Source organism: Chiloscyllium punctatum, chromosome 7, assembly GCF_047496795.1.
Source record: "Chiloscyllium punctatum isolate Juve2018m chromosome 7, sChiPun1.3, whole genome shotgun sequence".
Lineage (NCBI taxonomy): Eukaryota > Metazoa > Chordata > Chondrichthyes > Orectolobiformes > Hemiscylliidae > Chiloscyllium > Chiloscyllium punctatum.
The window spans coordinates 72,911,311-72,933,937 of NC_092745.1; the positions used below are offsets into that span (position 1 = coordinate 72,911,311).

A 22,627-nucleotide genomic window follows, 5' to 3' on the forward strand; every position below is an offset into this window, starting at 1 on the left:
TTGTGGGTAAATCACCACAAGTCACCTTTAATTTGGCTACTTGTTAAAAAATCTCACAATCAAGTACTGAAACAATAATTTAAGCTTTATTACGTGTGGCAACCAAAATAACACCTCTCAAGTAAACAAGTTGAGCCTCCCAACCCAACTTGGTTGTGACCTGATTAATGGTAGAACTTGGCCACGATGCCAGTCTACAGTGTCGGTCTCTGAAAGTGTCCAGGGTTTGATCCTGATACAGTTTGTTCTTCCAAGTTCTGCTAAAAGGGGAGTTCTCATGTTTGATTGTTAGATTTTCATCTTTCAGGCCTATGAACCGATATATTGATGATTCTTTTGAGTCCTTTCATCCAAGATATTGATCATTCTCCTGAAATCCTTGAGACTGTACCTTGCTTCCTTATCAGAAGTAACTTCTTTGTTCCTTGTTACATTTGGCCTTAAATGACGAATCAAAGGCACTCCTTAAATGCTCCTGCAGAGGAATCCTTCTCTTTTGTGGCAATAAAGCATCCAGTTTATCAGGCAGTTGTCAAATAGTCTTAATTGTATAATCTCGACTCCCTTCAAGACATGGCTAATTGCTTTGTCTCTATGTAACAGCCTATTTTTGTTGCTTAACAGCTTATTCCTGACAGTTATTGCTGCTGCTGCTTTCTTTGTGTAACAGTTTATCTTTTGATTCATTCAATCCATGAATAGTTAATAAAGTTCTGAAGTCTATAATATCACGAGTTGCTATCACATCTGATCCTACTACTTCTCCTGGCAGCATGTTTCAGGCACTTCACACCTTTGTGTAAGACAAAAAGCATTGCCTCACACATCTCTTTTAAACTGTTCCTCTCTCACCTTAAACCTATGCCCCTAGTATTTAACATTTCCACCGTGGGGTAAAACATCATCCATGTTTCTCATAATTTAACTTCTATCAGCCTACCCTCAGCCTCTGACACTCTCGTGAAAACAATTCAAGTTTGTTCAACCTCTCCTTAAATCTAATTCACTCCAATATAACTACTGTACATCCTAGTAAACCTTGTGTGCACCTTCTTTGAAGCATCCATATCCTTCCTATAGTGTGATGACCAGAACTGCAAACCATACTCCAAATGTGGTCTACTAAAGTATTACATGCTACTATTTAAATGCCTTTTGAAATTAGCAAATGAATAAAGGGCCAGAAAACATTCGGAGGCATTGGTTCAAGGATGAATGTTGTCTAGGACTCTTGAAGAATGTTCTGATCATCCTTTGATTCAGTATCTCACCTGAAAACATATAACTTTTGACAATGCAGCAATCCCTCAACTACAGTATTTTGAAGCAAGAGGCTAAATTGTTTGAGGTAAGAAAACTACCATGAAGTCTAGCTAACAAAACATGTCTACAATAAAGTTTGTGCATGCTCAGTGTCTATTTGCTTCTACAAATTATGAGCAATGCAACTTATTGGAACTTTGTGCTTTATTTAATGAGACAACAGTTGACTGACTATATGTTTAAGAGTCAAAGTGTGGCACTGGAAAAGCACAACAGGTCAGGCAGCATCCAAAAAGCAGGAGAGTCAATGTTTGGGACAAAAGGCCTTCATCAGGAATGTGAAGGGGGAAGGGGGCTGAGAAATAAATGTGGGGGCAGGGCTGGGGCTGGGGCTGGTGGGAAGGAAGCCGGGAAGGTGACAGGTGGATGCAGATGGGGGAGTAATTGTGATAGGTCAGTAGGGATGTTGGAGCGCATGAATGGGATGGAAGATGGATGGGTCAGGCTATAAGGGGGTGGTGCCGAGATGGAGGGTTGGACCTGGGATGAGGTAAGAGCACGGGTGATTTGGAAACTAGTGAAGTTGATGTTGATGCTGTGTGATTGTAGGGTCCCAAGGCAGTAGATGAGATGTTCTTCCTCCAGTTGGCGGGTGGCTTTGATTTGGTGGTGAAGGAGGCCCAGGACTTGCATGTCCTTGGGGAAGTGGAAGTGGAAGAGGGAGTTGAAGTAGTTGGCTAAAGGGTGTTGGGGTATGTTTAAGAGTCTAATTTCTTCTTGCAAGATTATTTAATCTCCTTTATTTAATGGATTCACTATTGCACAAATGTTTCATGAAGATGCACATCAATATATTTGGAATTATGGGATGATAATGTTGAAAACATTGCATTGAGTCAAATTCAACACTAGAGCAATGTCAAACACTATTTTAATGAAAGGTCAGTGCAATTGTACCACTCAAACAAAATGATTTTTTGCGAGGCATTAAGACTTCAAATATAGACTATTCGGTGGCATGGTGGCTCAGTGGTTAGCACTGCTGCCTCACAGCATCAGGAACCTGGGTTTGATTTCATCCTCAGGTGACTGTGTGGAGTTTCACATTCTCCCTGTGTCTGTGTGGGTTTCCTCCCACAATCTAAAGATGTGCAGGTTAAGCAAATTGGCCATGCTAAATTGCCCATAGTGCACAGGGATGCATAGGTTAGTTGCATTAGTCAGGGGTAAATATAGGATAAGGGATGGGTTACTTTTCAGAGGGTTCGGTGTGGACTTGTTGGGCCAAAGGGCCTGTTTCCACACTGTAGGGATTCTGTTCACAGGCATATTTTCTCTCATTGTTGTGCTCCAGCATGTTAAAAGGATTATGAGAAAGTCATCGTAATTCTGTGTGGCCCTTCCACTATTCCAGTGGTTGAGATCAGCAAATTAGAAAGGAAAACTGGACCTTGTGCATCTAAAAAGTCTAGTATTTCAAAACTTAGAAATACCTTTGACTTGCGTTCCTGTTTTGACCATACATTCTGCTATGTCACACATTGTTGGTTCAAACAAAGGCTTGGCTTTCTGCACCTTTTTGGAACAAAGTTCCATCAGAATAGGATTTTTACCCATCTTGCCAAATTCATTCCCAACCCAGATCAGTTTCCTTGAGTTGGGATCATTGAAAAGGTGCATCTCAGTTGCTTGTGGATGCTTTCTGGCACCCATCAATGCAAACTAAATATTTAGGTGTTGACGCCTTCAATGGGAGATGCTGTCTGATCTTCAGAGTGCTTTAGCCTTTGTAATGTTCCTTGCTTGCTCTCCTGACTCTGCAGGATGATATAGCAGTACTGCTGATTCATTCTGTTTGCATTGGTGTGTCCCTCTTAACAGCAAGCATCAGTCCAGGTACTTGATATCTCAGTTATCCGTACCATTTGTTGGGAATTGCTGAATGTAAAATGACTTGCAAATCTACGCACAATAACAGAACAAAATGCTGTGCACAAAAACTCTGTGCTCTTTTGGGAATTTTTGAAGTATACGGAAAGACTCTAATTAGTCTAATGTTTTTTTCTAAAGCATCATTCAATTTGTGATTTGCATTATTCAAGAAAATTTTAAATAACTATTATCTGAACATAAAAATTTTGAGCAGGAGCAGATCATATAACTCTGAATCTTTTTCACAATTCAATAAGTTCATGTGATCTTCTCTCTTGAATCCACTTTTCTGCCTATTCCCATGTCCCCTGAAAGAAGAAAATATAGGTCCATGTCAGCCTAAACCCACTCCATAGTGGAACATATCATAATTCTTTAGGGAAAGAGCTCCATATATTCATAAAGTTTCTAGTGAAGGAATTTTCACTTCATTTCAGTCCTAAATAATTGATCACCTATCCTGAGGTTATGTCCATGTTATAAATTCCCTAGCCGGGGGAAACAACTTTTGTCTGTCTAACCTGTCATGTCCCTTTAGAATTTGGTATGTTTTAATTAGATCACATTTGATTCTTCTCAACTCCGAATGGAATAAGCCCAATTTAGTTGGCCTCTTCTAATAAAGCAACAGCTCAGCCCAGGAATCCAATCTGGTGAACCTTCGCTGCACTGCCTCTAGGACTGCCTAGCTTTCCAATATCCTACCTCTACTGGAATGCTAGTATTAAAGCCATCAGTCCTTGGATTTTAGTCTTGTATATCTTCCTAACACTTTTTCACTGTGGATATTAATCACTTTAGGTTTCTCATTTTTATCAGTCCCTTGTCTACCCTTGCTGTCTGGGCTTCAATTGTCCTTCCTTTGATTTTTGAGACCAGCACTGCAAGCTAAATTGAAGCCATAGCTGAATCAGTAATATTTATTCCAAGATTGAGATCAGAGCTATAAGAAAAATGCTGCCTTTCCCTATAGATCTTAGATTTGCAATTTTTATAATCTTCAATTGTTGTCAAACCGGAATTCAGTAATGAAGAAGCATGCCTTTGTTTTATGTGCAGTATTAAAATAAATTGGGAATGGTACCTGGCCAATTAACCCTAACAAATACTTCAAAGGAGAGAGAAGCTAGGATGGAATTAGAAGTTAATAACATTTTCGCCTCATCTCTGGAATTCAGTTATTTTATTCATATTTGAATCAAGGTTGTAACGAGGTCAGGAGCTGAGTGGCCCTGTTGGAACTTAAACTGGGTATCAGTGAGCAAATTATTGATGAGCAGCTTCCACTTGCTAGTGCTGTTGATAACAGCTTCCGTCACTTTACTGATGATCAAAAGTAGACTGAAGGGGTGGTAATTGGCTGAGTTACATTTTGTGTAGGCTTGGACTGTTTTCCCTGGAGCAGCGGACTGAGAGGTGACCTTATAGAGGTTTATAAAATCATGAGGGGCATGAATAGGATAAATAGACAAGGTCTTTTCCCTGGGATGGGTGAGTCCAGAAGTAGAGAGCGTAGGTTTAGGGTGAGAAGCGAAAGATTTAAAAGGGACGTACGAGGCAACTTTTTCATGCAGAGGGTGGTGTGTGTATAGAATGAGCTGTCGGAGAAAATGGTGGAGGCTAATACAATTACAACATTTAAAAGACGTTTGGATGAGCATTTGAATAGGAAGGTTTTAATGGGATATGGGCTATATGCTCGCAAATGGGACTAGATTAGTTTGGGATATCTGGTTGGCAAAGAATGTTTCTGGGCTGTACATTTCTATGACTTTATATCTGAGCAACCTTCCATATCTGGGTAGATGGCAGTATTGGAACAACTTGGCTAGAGGTATAGCAGGTTCTGGAGCACAGTCATCAGTACTATTATTGGAATGTTGTCAGAGCTCACAGCCTTTGCACTATCCAATGTCTGTAACCATTTCTTGTGATCATGTGAGTCAATCAAATTGGCTAAAGACTAGAATCTGTGATGCCAGAGACCTTTGAAGGAGGCCAAGATAGATCATCCCCTCAGCACTGCTAGCTGAAGATTGTTGCAAATGCTTCAGCCTTTTTAACTAACCTATGAGACTCTTTTGTCATTGAGGATGGAGATATTTGTGAAACCTTCTCCTCCAGTGAATTGTTTATTTGTCTGGATTGGAGATGGCAGGACTGCACAACTTAGATCTGATCCATTGGTTATGGAATTACTTAGCTCTGTAATGCACTTGATGTGATTACATGGACTTTAACTAAGCTTGATAAATTTCCTCAAGAAAGTATGAGCCCAAGGAATCCAAGTAAAAGTAGCATATTGGATCCAAAATTGACTGAGAGGTAAGAAGTGGAGGGTGATGGCTTGAAGTCTCTTTTCAGTGGGGTTCCACAGGGCTCAGCGCTGGGGCCATTATTAACTTGTTTGTGGTGCACATTAACAATTTACTTAATGTGGAGGGTATGATCAAGAAATTTCTGAATAGAATCATAGAGTCATAGAGATGTACAGCATGGAAACAGACCCTTCGGTCCAACCTGTCCATGCCAACCAGATATCCCAACCCAATCTAGTCCCACCAACCAGCACCCAGCCCATATCCCTCCAAACCCTTCCTATTCATGTACCCATCCAGATGCCTTTTAAATGGTGTAATTGTACCAGCCTCCGTCACTTCCTCTGGCAGCTCATTCCATACACGTACCACCCTCTGCATGAAAAAGTTGCCCCTTAAGTCTCTTTTATATCTTTCCCCTCTCACCCTAAACCTATGCCCTCTAGTTCTGGACTCTCTGACCCCAGGGAAAAGACTTTGTCCATTTACCCTATCCATGCCCCTCATAATTTTGTAAATCTCTATAAGGTCAACCCTCAGCCTCCGATGCTCCAGGGAAAACAGCCCCAGCTTGTTCAGCCTCTCCCTATAGTTCAAATCCTCCAACCCTGGCAACATCTTTGTAAATCTTTTCTGAACCCTTTCAAGTGTCACAACATCTTTCTGATAGGAAGGAGACCAGAATTGCAGGCAATATAACTTCGCCCAACGGTCCCTGCAAGATCAGTTGTGAATTTCACTGTTTGTTAATTTCCCAGATGCACTCTCATGTCCAGCGATACATGAATTCAAACAGCAAAGGCAGTGTCAGTATCTTTCTGTCTCTCTCTCCTGCACTGACCTCACCACGTGCTTCCTTTGTCTGTTCTTCTCCCTTTTAAAACTACTGTGTTTTGACTTTTTTTCCAAAGTTCTAAAATAATATAACAGCATATAAAACAGTAATTGCTGCTCCTGGAATTTGAGGAAATTACCTCCAGCACCTAAAATACCTCAAAAAAAGGAGCAGCTCTTACAGCTAGAAGTTTTTTCTGTCCTCCATCTTAGATTACCCAGAATCCTTTTTTGATGACATGAAAAATGGTAGGATGCTAAAACCAGCTGACCAGTTAACTGAGCTAATCAGACAAAAGATCTGGTGGGACGAGTGGAATCAATGTTTGTGATAAATGGCCTCATCATGATTTTCACTAAATTCAACTCACAAAAGTTGATGTTCTAGGCCAGAAGGAGTTTGTGAGTGGAGAGAACTAAACACAGTTGTAAGGGCAGAATAGGTCAAAGGAAATAAAGAACTGGCAGAAAATATGTTCTTTGAATTGCACACACAGCTGTCTGTATTGGAGATGGAAATAAAAACAAGAAAAAAGGAACAAATGTTATCTCCAACAATGAGCTGCATGCTGATCTCAACTCAAAAAGATCAAGAACTTCTTTAGAATGTTTTTGTGACAGGAGAGGCAGATCGAGGAGTAGATGATCAAGACCAGATATCCAGTAGAGGGTGTAGTTTAATGGGTTAGGAGCCTATAAAATAGAGAAGCTTTAATGGCTATGAACAAGCTATGTGGGAAACTAAGCAAAACAAAGAGCTGGACAGATGGAGAGAGTTTTAATATATACAGAGGGCAACCAACGATGTTCCATAGGTGGCTTTTTAATGGAGAAAGTACTGCCTGATGGCACACTTAAGGCTAGACTTGTAACTCAAAGTTTAGAGGAACAATTGGGTGACCCGGACGTAAAAGTGAACTCTGCAACAGTGGGCAGGACGAAGTGAGTTTGAGAGTTTTCCTAGCACTTTTATCGATTGATATCAAAGCAGCCTTTTTGGTTAGGGAACAACGTCAAAGGGAAGTATTTTTAAAGCCTCCAAAATAAGCTGGAGATACAGAAGCAAAAGTTATGGAAGTTAAACAAGTATGTTTATGGGATAAATGATACATCCAGGGGTGTGGTATTTTTCAGTTAGGTAAAAGCCGATTATATTTGGCTTAAAGAAGATTCAGCAATTTTCTAGTGGTACTTTGAAGAAAAACTAGAAGGCATTTTCTTAATGCACTTAGATTTCCTGAGGGTACAATCTGAGGCATTTGTAAAATTATAAACAAATTCAAAATTGAATATCAGGCTTTAAAATACATAGATTTGGATATTAGACTGAACTGGGAATAATCCTGAATCAACAGTCTTGCCTAGAGAATAGTAGTAGGATCCAAATAAATGGAGCCAGATCTACACAAAACAGACTATACAACCAAAAACGAAGTGGATCATTCGAAAAGTTTTTAACTACACAATTAAACTGGTCTTATGTGTTAGACCAAATGTGTTCCATGGCGTACTAAAATTAAGCATTATGTTATAAATATACTGTTATTGGAGAAGCCTGTAAGGTAAATAAGAGATTTTTAAAAATTGTGTTGAAGACTGAACACTCGGATTTCCAAAGGATCCAGAATGAATGAAATTAATAATTTTTCGTGACATCTTGCACACTAATTTCTCTGATGATTATTTTAGTATTTAAGTAGGGTTTCCTCTGACTGAGTTTAGAGAGATGGTGTGGAAATACATTTTCACTCAGAGGGTGATGAGAATCTAGAACCCACTGCCTGTGGGGCTGGTAGAGGCAGAAGCACTCATCATTTAAGAAGCATTTAGATGTACAGGGGGGTGACGCCAAGGCATACAAGACTATGGGCCACGTGCTACAAAATGGGATTAAAATAGTTTGGTGCTTAGTTTTGACAAGTACAGATCTGCAGGACACTTTTTGGTGTGTTGTAGATGTCAATGATAGCTGCAGACACTTGCACTTGTAGAAGAGATAAATAGTGTGGGATGTAGGTAAAGCAGTGTTACTTCTGCAATCATAAATTGCTTATGCAAGGTAAATGAACTCACACCAGTGTATAATTGTTTCAGCCAAGAGCTGAGTTAACAAGAATGAAAATTATGTGAAAGAAATATATAATTGTTTTTGTATTAGCTAAAATGTGCACACAAGAATGAAATGTGCCTGCAAACAATGGTAGATGTTACAGACAAATAGATAAGGTGCTGTGAGAGGAGGGGGTTAAGCTAGATATGCCTGTACAAACAATAGTTATAAGCATCTGTTTCCCGCTTGTGCGAAAACAAGAACAAACCACAATCAAGAGGTCATAAGGTCATAGCAAGCAAGGAAGCAGATGGCAGTAAAGGAAGATATACCTAACAATGGACTACAGCAGGATATGGTCAAATGGCCTTGTGAGGACAGAAATAAGCATTTTGTCACAGATAAGGCCGGAGAAGGCAAGAGATAAACAAGAGTAATGGGTGCCAGTCTTAGAGAAGTGGGGAGATGTAAACAGGGGAGGTGCAATGGGAGAAGAGAAGAGGAATGAATTACATAAATATTGTGTACTCGTTAAACACGGTGTGTGTGTGACTATTTTGTAAATAGACACCACACCCCTCTTGCAAGAGCATAATAAACGATACTACTGCTTCAGATCTTGTCTCGGACTGAAATTATTGAAGTGAGTGAGCTTCGTTTCTCACAATAGTGATGTATTTGTTGAGTATTTTGAAGGAACAAGTGACTGGCGAGTGCTGTGTTGATGACCATTCATTCAAGAACAAATGTTACTTGAACAAGAATGTCTTGGGCAGAAATTGAGGGTTGATCTTCCACATCTGAAAATGATGTTGGAAACGAGATTCCAAACTTCAGTAGGTTGATCCAAGTCATCACCTGTTTGATTGCTTTACAAAAGAAGTACTTGGCTCAGCAAATTTCTGGACCTCCTCCAAGAGGGGATGTCTTATATTATAATAAATTATGAGAACTTAAAAAATTCATAATGTAACCTTTTTTATCAAGATTGCGGTGCATAGAATTTATTACAGACTGCATAATATAAGAATATGATTTTGCATTTTATTTTATGATCCTAATTAATATAATCAATGACAAGCTAGAATTTGGCTTGATGATTTTATTTTTGGTTTTAATGAGGCGGTCTTTCACTAAAACACAAGTATATGTTGCTGCAAATTTGGTTTAAACAATAAAGAAGGAGCTTATGATGGAAAAGAAATGAAGATGAAATTGAAAACACTGAACTATTTTACATATAACACACATTTTAAATACATTTTAAAGATTTTGTAACATGTCATCATTACATCCAGCAGTTCTCCTTTATCTACAGCACGTTACTTCCTGAAAGAACTCCAGTAAATTGGTTAAGCCTGATTTCCCTTTCATAAACCATGTTCACTCTGCTTGATTGCACTGCATGTTCCCAAGTGACCTGCTGTAATTTCTTAAATAATAGGTTCTCGCATTTTCCTTTATAGCAGATATTCAATGGTACAACAGGCTTGAGGGGCTGCGTGGCCTACTGCCAATCGTATGATATTATTAAGCTAGTTGGACTGCAATTTCCTACTTTCTTTCTCCCTCCCTTTTTGAATAAAGCAGTTACATTCACTACTTTCTAAGGGGACCTTTCCCAAGTCGGGGAATTTTGAATAATTAGAATTAGTGCATCTGCTATCTCATTAGCCACTACTTTTCAGACCATAACATGAAAGTCTGTCAGGACTCGGGGATTTGTCAGTCTGCACCTCCAGCAATCTTTAGTGATTGTATCTTTTACTTTTGAATTCCTCCTTTCCTTCTATTTCCTTATTTACAGCTATTTCTGACCTGTTATTTGTATCTTCTATTGTGAAAACTGATATAACATACTTCTTTAATTTACCCATCATCTCCTTATCTTCCCCAGACACTCTTTGTCAGAATCCCACTCACTTTGATTTTTAAAAAGAATAAAGTTAGTGGAAACTTACTATCAGTTCTTTTATTTCCAGTTGGCTTTCTTTCTTATTCTAACTTTCCCCATCATTAAATATTTGCCATTCTTGCTTTTTATATTCTGTGTAATCTTCTAACTCCCATTCATCTTTGTACAATTGTATAGATTTTCTTTTAAGTTTAATAATATCTTTAACTTTTTCTGTTAACAAGGAATGGCAGGTCCTTCCCTTGGATTTTTTTCTCTCAGTAAAATATAATTATTCAGTGTTGCTTATTGAATCCACTTAAAGGTCTGCCATTGCATTTCTATAATCCTAATCCTTAACCTAATTTGTCAGTTCACTTTAGCTAGCTCTGTTTTCATACCCTGTGCCCTGTGTAAAATACCTTAATGTGCTATAAATGAAGTGCAAATAGTACCACTGAGTGAAGCTGGCACGTAGATTCATAGAGATGTACAGCACAGAAACAGACCCTTCAATCCAACTCATCCATGCCAACCAGCTATCCTAAATTAATTTAATCCCATTTGCCAACACTTGACCCAAATGCTTCTAAACCCTTCCTATTCATATACCCATCCAGATGTCTTTTAAATGTTGAAACTGTACTAGCCTCTGGCAGCTCATTCCATACACAAACACTCTGCATGAAAATGTTTCCCCTTAGGTCCTGTTTAAATCTTTCCCCCTCACCCTAAACCTATGGCCTCTAATTCTAGACTCCCTCACCCCAGGAAAAAGATCTTGTCTCTTTACCCTATCCATGCCGCTCATGATTTTATAAACCTCTATAACATCACCCCTCAGCCTCTGATGCTCCAGGGAAAATAGCACCAGCCTATTCAGCCTCTCCCTGTAGCTCAAACACTCCAACCCTGGCAACATCCTTGTAAACCTTTTCTGAACCTTTCACAAAATCCTTCCTATAGGAAGGAGACCAGAATTGAACACAATATGCCGAAAGTGGCCTAACCAATGTCCTGTATAGGCACAACATGACCACCAATTTCCTATACTCCATACTCTGACCAATAAAGGAAAGCATACCAAATGCCTTCTTCATTATTCCATCTACCTGCAGCTCTTCTTTTAAGGAACTATGAACATGCACTCCAAGATCTCTTTGTTTTCAGAACACTCCCCAGAACCTTACCATTAAGTGTATATGTCCTGCTCTGATTTGCCTTTCCAAAACGCAGATTGAATTCCATTTGCCACTCCTCGGCCCACTGGCCCACCTGATCAAAATCTCATTGTACTCTAAAGTCACCTTTGCATGCACTACACCTCCAGTGTTGGTGCCATTGTATAAAACTGCTGACATTTCTACCAAACAATATATTTAAATTTCCATTGTAATCAATTTGGTGCTAAATGCATGATCTAAATCTACTTAAACTGCTTTTGCACCTCTTATTCACTTTGTGCAGAGTTAGTAATGATGGTAGCTTTTTTTAAAATTTGTCTTATAGCTGGCATCTTTTCTAAGACAGTCAAAGGATACAATAATCAGAATTGAGGTTGGGCCATTTGCCGTCTTCTAATTGTTACACCATGCCATTCAGCTTTTGTGCAAAACTATCAGCAACATTCTTTGTTCTCTATTTGAAATCTAATGTTTCCTGAAGATTTATTTACTGTTTTGTGAACTGTGCAAAAAGTAACCAATTCATTTTAACTACTTGACTTGGGTCAAAAATTAAACTATACTTAAAGCATTTTTCCTCATGCTTTTCCTACTGAGATTTTATTTTTATTCATTCGTAGAATGTGGGATTGTTAACCTGGCCAGCATTCATAAGTTAACTTTAGTTAACTAGTCTTGCAATTATAGCACTCTAAATGACAATATCTAGAGTTAGTTTGTTTATTTTTTTCATAGTTCTGATCTTGAATTTTCTTCCACCTTTCATATAACTCCCCACCTCTCCACTCATATACACATAAAGAATTCAAGCCAGAGCATTCATCAAGATCTCTTGTCACCAGGTGATAGTACACTTTTTTCTTTGAGCTAGACAGTCATAGATACAAGCGAGCTCTGGAGACTTCACATAATTTTTATAGAATTAGAAAAACTCCAGTGTCATTGAAAAATAGGGGGTGGAATTTGATTCCTGCCTCCTCCCAGTATTCCAAATTTTGCTGGATTGATGTAAGGACGAAGGCAGCTAGTCCACATCCTGCACTTCCAAGCTGGCAAGATATACTGTGGGAATAGTCTCTTTGCCTCCCACAATTTGCATGAAGTTAGATCAACTTCTGGATCACTCATGGTTCATGGCTCCTCAGAAGAACTGTGAACCATAGTTAGAACATTTTGAAAAATAATTTGAAAAGGCCTTTCATGTGTTTTCTGATCTCCCATTCCAACACAGTACCAACTCATATCCCCCTCCCATCCCCAACTACACAAAACCACTGATCTGTACAGTAACAGTAATGTGTGTAGACCTGTTCAGAAAACTACCCATCCATTCACAAATCATCTTTTGAAAAAAAAATTATTTCAACAAGCCACAACACACTGCACCACAGAGGAACTACGCAGAGCAGAGAAAAATCACCTATACAGTGTATTCAAAAAGAACAGGTATCCAATGAAAACAGTCTGCCGATTTCTCAGCAACAAACTCCAACAAGCAGACAAGACACATCCAGAAACCCTAGCCACTCTCCCCTATATCAAAGACATCTTGGGAATGACTGCCGGACTACTCCGACCTCTTGGCATCATGGGAGCTGACAAATCCACCAGTACACTAAAATAGCAGCTAATGAACTTGAAAGAAGCAAAACTAATGTCATTTACAAAATACCTTGCAAGAACTGTAACACTTACATTGGACAAACAGGCAGAAAACTAGCCACCAGGGTACATGAACATCAACTAGCTACAAAAAGACATGACCCACTCTTACATACAGATGAGGAAGGACACACTTTAACTGGGACAACATATCCATCCTAGGACAAACCAAACAGAGACATGCACAAGAATTCCTAGAAGCATAGCATTCCAACCAAAATGTTAACAACAAACACATTGACTTGGATCCCATTTACATCCCCTGAGAAAAAGAACAGGAAATGATATCATCAACCCAAGGAAACCAAAACACATAAATAGAAAGCAGACTATGCCATCAGTGCTTCATTTGGAGGCTCACTGATGTCACCTGGAGTGGTGGTGAAACATCTGAAAATGAACCTTCCAGCTCAGCGAGCAAATCCACATCCGTAAAACCATCCATACAATCTTATGAAAAAGGGTCAAACAGATTGTTAAAATATTCATGACAGGCTTCAGACGCTTCACACAAATATACTTGTGCAAATAAACATGTGACATTGAACAGTGATCCCAGAATTTGTTTTAATCACTTAAAGATATTAATCAAGGAAAGTTAATAATTATCTTCAATTTTCAAAACAAAAGCTCCTACTGAGATAATTCGTTTGCGTCTGAGTTTCCAGCCAAGGATTCATAATACCAGGTGTAAGAACTCTTTCAGTCGAGTTGGATAGTCATGGGGTAGGTTAGTTGGATGAGAGGATTATGAGGAATGATGGGCTTAAGGGGTGAGTGCATTACATTTTTTAAACACAATTGAGACAATGAACTGAGGCAGGCTTTCTAAACAGCCTGCCATCATGGCCAACAAGCTCCTGAGGTCAGTGGGTCCTGACCTCATCTTCCCAAACCCCACACCAGAGTATTGATCATGGGATTTGGGGTCTTTTCTAATGAGACAAGTCAGTAAATTGGGAAATCCCCCAATTCAGCTCCCCACTTTAATAGAGAAAACCCAGCCTTAACGTGTAACTTTACTGAAGTATGGTTAGGAATTTTTGTTTCTCAGATGATCCTTTAACTGAGGCCCCATGTGCATTCTCAAAGGAACTTTTTTTTTAAAGTCACGTGGTACAAAGATCTGAAAGTTTATGGGGGAGGAGCAGATAAATAGAGTTGAGGCCTCAATCATGGTCTACTGAACAGCAGGGTGGAACTGATTTGGTTAAATGATGTGTTGAGCTCCTTTAGTTTACATACACAAGTGCTACCACATGGAACTGTGCAACTTTCCCACCACCAAAATCACCTTGGCTTTTTTTTAAAACTACCGCCAGTAGTCATCTGTGTAGTTAATTAAATATTTATATGCAGAGCCTGCTAAGTGCAATGCAAAATGAACAGGGGGTTAGGGTGAGAAGGAAGGGTCTAAATCAAAGTGGATTTGTGCTCCTGTTTCTTATAATTACTATTAAAATCAGAGTAGGTAAAGGTGACTTGGCTCATACTTATCCTTCAACCAATATCTCCAATTATCTGGTTATCTACCTTTGCTGTTTATGGGCCTTGCCTGTGTAAATTATCTGCTGCATTTCTCTTGCACGAATAACTGCATAACTAATATCTTTTGAGCAAAATACTACCAATGCTGGAAATCTGCAACAAATACAGAAAATGTCAGAGGCATCACCTGAATTCTGAAGACTAATTATACTGGACTCGAAACGTTAACTTTGTTTCTCGCTCCACAGATGCTGCCAGGCTTGCTGTGGTTCTCCAGCATTTTCGGTGTGCATTTCAAATATATTTTTGGTTGTAAGAGTACAAGATTCTGCAAGACACTATAATAAAGCATTTCTTTTTCTTAAGTATCGCAATTTTAAAGGTCAGAACAGCATGGAACAATTAAATGTATTGCGATTTTTATGGATTATTAGATCATACCTGGCGCTATTCTGAACCTTTTGATTTAAACCAGGACTGGAAACACCAAGTTATTCGTGGCTTACAGATGTTTAAAGAGTACGAGACAAGTAATCAGTTGTATTTTTAAAGTGACTGCACCGTTAAGCCCCAGGGAGTTCCCCCACTATGTGCGCCAACCTCGCACAAAACTACCATTCAAAGATAAATGTAAGACATGTTTTCCGAGACAAAATTATCGAGCCAGGTTGTGGGAACATGCAGTGTTTTCACAACATGCGGAAACCGATTTCTGTCCTTTTTGTGTGTGGGGGGTGAGTTCGTTTGAGGGTAGGGAGCTGAGTCCATGTTAAAACCTCCCTCCTGACTAGGGGAGAAGGTGTGGAGGAAATCGAGCTGGAGAAAGACATATTCCTCATGTCGACCGGCTGCCGGGGCGGAGAACCGTACCACAATGCAGACGGGTGCCAATGAGGGTTGGCTGGTCCTCCCCCTCGGCTTCGGAGTTCTGATTTCCAGCGGGACAACCCCCCCCGTAATTGTGTCCGGCCGAATGCGGTTACTTTGCTGTCAGTGGCAGTGCAGTATGTGACTGTAGCACTGGGCTGAGGAAATGCAGAATGTAGCGGGTTCTCCCCAGGTAGCGGGTGGTTTCTCCCAGATGTCTGCCTGGAGCAGTCTGTCAGTCTCAGCGACATTGTTGCCACATCACTGCCGGGTTAGATAGTTACAAAACAGCAGTTTCCCGTCCTGCTGACATCGTATCCGGGAAACCCACCTAACGGGACGTGATTTAATTTTTTTTAAGGAGAATCTCTCTCTCTCTCTGTAGTCCCGTTACTCGGCCACTGTAGCTTTGTTTCGTGCGTTCCCTCTGATATGAAATTGCTCGCTTTCCTCGACCACTGACTGCGAGCAGCGAAGACGAAAGGATGATGCCGAGCTGATCACTGGGGATTTTTTTTTATTGTCTCTGGCCGAGTTAATATCGCACCCCCGTGTAGCCAGCGTTCCCGGCGACGTGAAGATGTTCCACAAACGAGTCGAGAATAAAACGGGCTGGTGTTTATTCGGTGGCACGATGCAATGACACTTGCTGGCATTGCTCTTCAGTAGACACTCTGAAATGACATTTCTCGGGGAAATGGATGGCTGGTTGCTCCATCTCTGAAACGTAGGAACCACCGCCCCGGTGCTTTTTTTCACCTGTAATTGTATTCAATTTAACGAGGATTGCCCTTAAACTGGGGACAAAGAAAACCACGGAACACTCAATTGTATGATAAATGCTGAATTTTAATCAGATATTGCAGAGTGTTTATGTTTATGGAGTGTTATTAGTTAAACCGTGAATATAATATCAAGACTGGAAGTGGCGCCGCCCTCGTACACGTCCAGATAACGCCTGAGTCACTTTTTCAAACCCTGATTTGACGCCAGATAGATGGAGATCTATAAGTGACTGACAGTCCAACATGAATGCGGGATACAGCAGAACTGTAAAGGCGGCTGTGTACATTAGGTGGTTTGATTGCACGCACGGATTTTGGTTGACTTCCTGCCGGCCTGGTTATTTGAAGCTTTGCTGCGGAAATGTTATTTATTATTGATACAAACGAGCTGGCTTTTTAATTGTTATCCAGAACCCAGTGTCAAAGCCCACGTAGACTTAAGGTTGTGACATTTCTGTTTATAATTTAACACCGTGACTGGTTGGGTTTTTCTATGCATTTTACCTCCTTTTAGTACAGTCAAGTACGAATTGGAGAATGAAGGAGGTTTGTAGAATCTGTGCCCGCGAACTCTGTGGTAACCAACGGCGATGGATCTTTCATACAGCTTCCAAACTAAACCTACAGGTTATCCTGTCTCACGTACTGGGTAAAGAGGTATCTCGAGATGGCAAGGCAGAGTTTGCTTGTAGCAAATGTGCATTCATGTTAGACCGTATCTACAAATTTGATACCGTTATTGCAAGGATTGAGGCCCTGTCTATTGAGCGTTTGCAGAAGTTGCTCGGAGAGAAGGATCGTATCAAGTACTGCATAGCTAGTCTATATCGTAAAAATAATGAGGAGCCGAGTACTGACAACAAAGGGGAGGATGTTGCAGCGGAGAGCTCCACCCTGCCTGATGTTCAGTACCATGCTCTGCTACAGGATGACTTTGTATATTCTGGATTTGAATCATGGACAGAGCAAGGCGAGGAGGCCATGGAAACGCACAGTTGCCAGACTTCAGATACCTCCGGCTACAAATCCCGGAAGTGTCGCAGCTGTTCAGCCTTGCGTGTGACTGATGCAGACTATGAAGCAGTTTGCAGAGTACCTCGGAAGTTGGCAAAGACTGTTTCTTCTGATCCTTCCATGAAATGTGGAAGTAGTGTGGTGGGCAGCACAACTGCTGAGGAAGGTCTTGCAATGCCAGTCATATGTGAAACTATGCCCGTTGGGCAGTGTGAGTCTAGGACATCTGTCTATGCTGACTCACTGGATAAAATGTCTCCAGCCTCTTCTGTTGAATCTCTTGGTCCTACGGTGGAGTCCTGCCCTGGGCACACTGGTGAAGCAGCACAAGTGGAAAAATGTGCCAAAGATGACAAAAGTCCCAAATCAGACTTTTCTGATAGCCAAGGAACCCATTCTTTGTTGCACAGACTAAAGCTAGACTTCATCCTTAGCTTAGTGAAGAATGTTGAATACAGGCCTATATCAAGTCCAAAAGGCAGCAGATTGCCAATTCCAGTCAGGCCTGCTCCACTGGGGTCTCAGTCAAGTGGTACTTCGGTGGATGGGATTTCCAGGTCTCATTTACAGAACAATAGTTATGAATTTGTTAACAAAGAGGCTCTCAGGATGCACCTTAACTTTGACGTGGCAGATTTTGAAGAACTCTTTCAGGACATCCTAGATGAATATATTCCGATTTGTACCCAGGTATTTGAAGTGTGATGGCTATCTAATTTGTTATCTTCCTATTATTCCTATGACCCAGTTTAACAGTTAGAAACAACAGCCATCAGACAAATCTCTGTGTAACATTTGAGTATTTTAGTTTAGTTACTCAGTTTTTAAAGTTTAATTATTCATCTCTGTAGCTCAACATAAATAAACACACAAAGTGCTAGAAAAGTTCTTAGGACTGGCAGCATCTGTAGCAAGAGAAACAGAGTTAACATTTCAAGTCCAACGACAATGAAGAGTCAATGAATTTGAAACATTAAGCCTCTCTCTCTCTGTACGGATCTGCTGAGTTTCTCTGGCACTTTGTGTGTTTATTTCTGACTTCCAGCATTCACTGTAATTTACTTTTATCTCAGCATAAATAGCTGTTGAACATTTTCTTTTTTATTGCTTTCATGTGCGCCATTAGAGTGAAACTTTCTGCTATCAGAGAGTGGTCTAGTGACAGATACTGATTGACGTGTATAAATAGTTTGTGAAGTATTTAATGCATTCTGTGAAGTCCTAATGTGCTGATTTTTATTTTTGCTCTTCTGCCAATCTTTTTTTGCTAGATCTTTGGTAGGCTTTGAAAGGCTTGGGTGTCCACCTTAGCAACAGTGACAGCCCAAAGAATATTGAAGGACATGCACAGGAGTAACATTGGCATTGGTGAAAATGTAGCATCTTGCATCAAGTGATTTATCATTCTAGTCACTTGGAGTAAATCTCCTTTTGAAACATTGGAGATTAGTTTTTCATTTAGAAAGAAGGGTCATCAGCAAGGTAGCACAGTGGTTAGCACTGCTGCCTCACAGTGGCAGAGACCCGGGTTCAATTCCCGCCTCGGGCAACAAGCTATGCTGAGTTTGCACATTCTCCCCGTGTCTGCGTGGGTTTCCTCCGGGTGCTCCGGTTTCCTCCCACAGTCCAAAGATGTGCAGATTAGGTGAATTGGTCATGCTAAATTTCCCATAGTGTTAGATGTAGGGGAATGGGTCTGGTTGGGATGCTCTTTGGAGGGTCGGTGTGGACTTGTTGTGCCGAAAGGCCTGTTTCCAGACTGTAAGTAATCTAATCTCATCTAAAAAAAAGTGAGGGAAATCAGTATTGGAGAATGGATGACTCCTGGTGTAGATGGTAACCACCTGGAAGGCAACAGTCAATGATTTGCCCTGGAGAAGTAAATCAGTTCAGCCAGGTTTAATGGGTTGGTCTCATTAGACTGTCAATTTCCTACTTTTCTGCCATAATGGTAGTGAGCTTCGTGGGAAATGACTGTCTGGCTTTTAAAATTGGGCAGTAGGGACCTGGCATTGGGAACACAGGAGAATGATCCCCAGGACAGGCCAGTTGATTGTTGGCGCTTGGGGGGAATTTAAGTTTAGAGGAAGGGGGGTGACTGAAGACCTTGTCATGTGGCCGAAATGAGCACTCCAGGGCCACAGTTTGCTGAACCTGTTCAGACTTTAGCTGCTGTTCCTGGCAGGTATAGCCTGATAGGGAAGTCGGGACTGCTGCATTACTTAGGCTTTGGGTTCACAAGATCCAGCCCCATTGATGTAATCAAACATCAATTTTATTTTAAAAGACAGGACTGGCTTGGGATGGGTGTATTTGCCACCAGCCATTTAAAATTTATAGTCAACAAGGTCTAGACTCCAAAGAGAATATGTCATTCCCCACCCCATCCCATTTTTAATTGCCCCTTCTGATTTTTTTGCCTGGTCAGCCAGCTATAATTAAAACCCAAATTCCACCATCAAGCCGTTTCAAGTCCAGTCTATTAAAGCTAGTTGCAGAGTAAAACTTCCTCTGCTCTCTCAACCAATACGGTTGAAGTCGAGTCTGGATTAGAGTAGTGCTGGAAAAGCACAGCAGGTCAGGCAGCATTCCAAGGAGCAGGAAAATCGATGTGTCAGGCAAAAACCCTTCATCGGGAATAGAGGCAAGGAGCCTGCAGCGGAGAGAGATAACTGAGAGGGGGTGGGGAGAAAGTAGCATAGAGTACAATAGGTGAATGGGGGTGGGGATGGAGGTGATAGGCCAGAGAGGAGGGTGGAGGGGATAGGTGGAAAGGAAGATCGGCAGGTAGGACAAGTCATGGGACGGTGCTGACTGGAAAGTGTCAAAAAGATTTTGAGTTTAAAGTGTAAATTTTCTGTTTCCCATATCAGTCTCTGATTGAAACTGCTAATTATTACCAGTTTTTGACAGTAGGATTGTACTGTCTTGAGAAGAACAACAGTTACCACCCATGGAAAGGGCATACTTTTATGTCATATGAGTCCAGATGGCTGAGGAAAGGATCAGAATGACAGTGTCACCTGTCCCCGTGTCTCTTAGAGTAAAAAATGTTTGTAATTAACAAATTTAAACACATTTAAATTTCTCTCTACTTTGATCAAAAGAAAAAGGAGCATCGGAGGCTGAGGGATGACTTTTTAGAGGTTTATAAAATCATGAGGGGCGTGGATAGGGTGAATACACAAGATCTTTTCCCTGGGGTGGGGGAGTCCAGAACCAGAGGGCATAGGTTTAGGGTGAGAGGGGAAAGATTTAAAAAGGATCTAAGGGGCAACTTTTTCATGCAAAGGGTGGTGCGTGTATGGAATGAGCTGCCAGTGGAAGTGGTGGAGGCCAGTTCAACCACAACATTTTTTTTTAGATTAGATTAGATTACTTACAGTGTGGAAACAGGCCCTTCGGCCCAACAAGTCCACACCACCCCGCCGAAGCGTAACCCACCCTTACCCCTACATCTGGATTTAAATTTAAAAGGCATCTGGATAGATATATGGATAGGAAAGGCTTAGAGGGATATGGAGTTCATGCTGGCAAATGGTACCAGATTAATTTGGGATGTCTGATCGGCATTGAGCCGAAGAGTCTGTTTCCATGCTATACATCTCTACGACTAGGCATTCAGCCCTTTGAGCCAACTCTCTGTTCAGTGAGATCATGGCTGGTCTTCTTTTAAACACCATTTTCTTGCACTATCCATGTATCTGTTAATGTTTTAAGATGTAGAATTCTCTTGGTCTCAGTCTCAAATCTACTCAATGACTGAGCCTCCACAACCCTCTGGGTGGTCAGCTCCAAAGATTCTTCATCGTCAGTGAAGAAATTCCTCACCTCTGTCCTGGAAGACCAGCCTTTGCTTTGTCCAGATTTCTTGATTACACACACATACACTGAAATACCCCCATAAAATGCAACTGTTATCCCTACAACTGACTCTTCAATACTTGGATATAGACCATCCAGGGGAATTATCTACCCTAAGTCCCATTCAATTCATATAGTGTTAGCCTTTAACTAACATTTCTTGCAGTTCTTCTTTTACATTAGTCTCTCAGTTCCGCATTACTTCTGGGAAGTTTTGTTGTATTTCTGTCACTGAAGGCAGACACACAGTATTTTTCTTTTTAGTTTCTCAGTAATTTGTTTATCTGCTATTATAAATTCTCCTGACTGTTTGTTTGTTTTTGCAATGGACTCTCACTTGTTTCTGTTGATCTTTCTTTTGTTACATACATATGGAAGCTTTTAGAGTCCATTTTTGTTTATTGATAGTTTGCTTTCATTCTATTTTCTTTTTCTTGGTCCTTCTCTGCAGAATTCTAAACCATTCTTTTGTCAACTTTATAGGTTTTTTCCTTTTGTCTAAAGCAATCCTTTAATTTATTTTGTTGGTTACTGTTGAAACATTGTCCCTGCTTTTTAATGCATTAGAGGTATGCATTTTTAATGTAAGCTATGTATTCATCCTTTTTAATGTTAGCAATGCCTGTCTTGTGTCATACCTTTTTAATGTAGTCTGCCAATTCACCATAGGGCAATTTGTGCCTTGAGGTCTCATCATTTTCTATCTTTAAGTTTAAGTCTAGCTTCTGATTGAATACATAACTTAAAAGCTTAATGGAGAATGCTTTTGTATAGTGGTCACTCTTTCCTAAATGCTCCTTCTACAATAAAATTATTAATTAGCCCTTTTCTTCACACAATACGAGGTCTAAACTAACCTATTCCCTAGTTGGTTCCTCAATGGAATCTGCTAAAAGAAAACCTCATATACATTTCACGAATTTGTCTTCCACAACATTACCACTCTTTGGTTTACCCAGTCTATATGTCCATTTAAAATCCTCCATGATTACTGTTTTATCCTTGATTAGAATCATAAAGTCCTAAAGCACAGAGACAGGCTCTTCACCCCAAACTGGTCCGTGCCGACCAAAATGTCCATCCACACTGCACTTGGCCCATTTCCTTCTAAACCTTACCTAACCATGTATTTGTCCAAATGCCTTTTAAATGTTAATGTACCTGCGTCAACCACTTCTGCTGGCAGCTCATTCCATATGCGTACCACCGTCTGTGACAAGCACCTCTCATTTCTTGACTTATATTATGACTTTCGTTGTCACTGCTGTTAGGTTGCCTGTAAACAATTTTGCTGTTTCTTCAACTGATTCTACATTTCAAACTTTAAAACTTGGGGGTCATCACTTCAGCCCAAATGTTGTCTTTAACGGAGTCAACCGGCAACATTTTCCCAAATTCCCGCCTTTCCTAAATGTCAGGTATCCATGGGATATCAAGATCCCAGTTTTAGCTTCCTTGTAGGCACATCTCTG

The 22,627-nt window shown here is 40.4% G+C and overlaps 1 protein-coding gene across 12 annotated transcripts in view; it reads left to right on the forward strand.

The window, feature by feature from the left end:
• The window catches only part of pde4dip (phosphodiesterase 4D interacting protein), a 466,622-nt gene that overhangs the window by 284,832 nt on the left and 159,163 nt on the right, over window positions 1-22,627 (forward strand). For 3 of the 12 annotated variants that reach the window (XM_072573983.1, XM_072573986.1, XM_072573988.1), the window contains exon 1: window positions 15,513-17,981. The exons of 2 other annotated variants lie outside the window; for them this stretch is intronic. In XM_072573983.1, the coding sequence (XP_072430084.1) occupies window positions 16,815-17,981 (1,167 nt within the window). In that variant the 5' untranslated portion in view covers window positions 15,513-16,814. Of the gene's footprint in view, window positions 1-15,511; window positions 17,982-22,627 lie in introns of those variants that run through there. 7 more of the 12 variants (XM_072573977.1, XM_072573979.1, XM_072573984.1 and 4 more) reach the window with 3 other exon arrangements.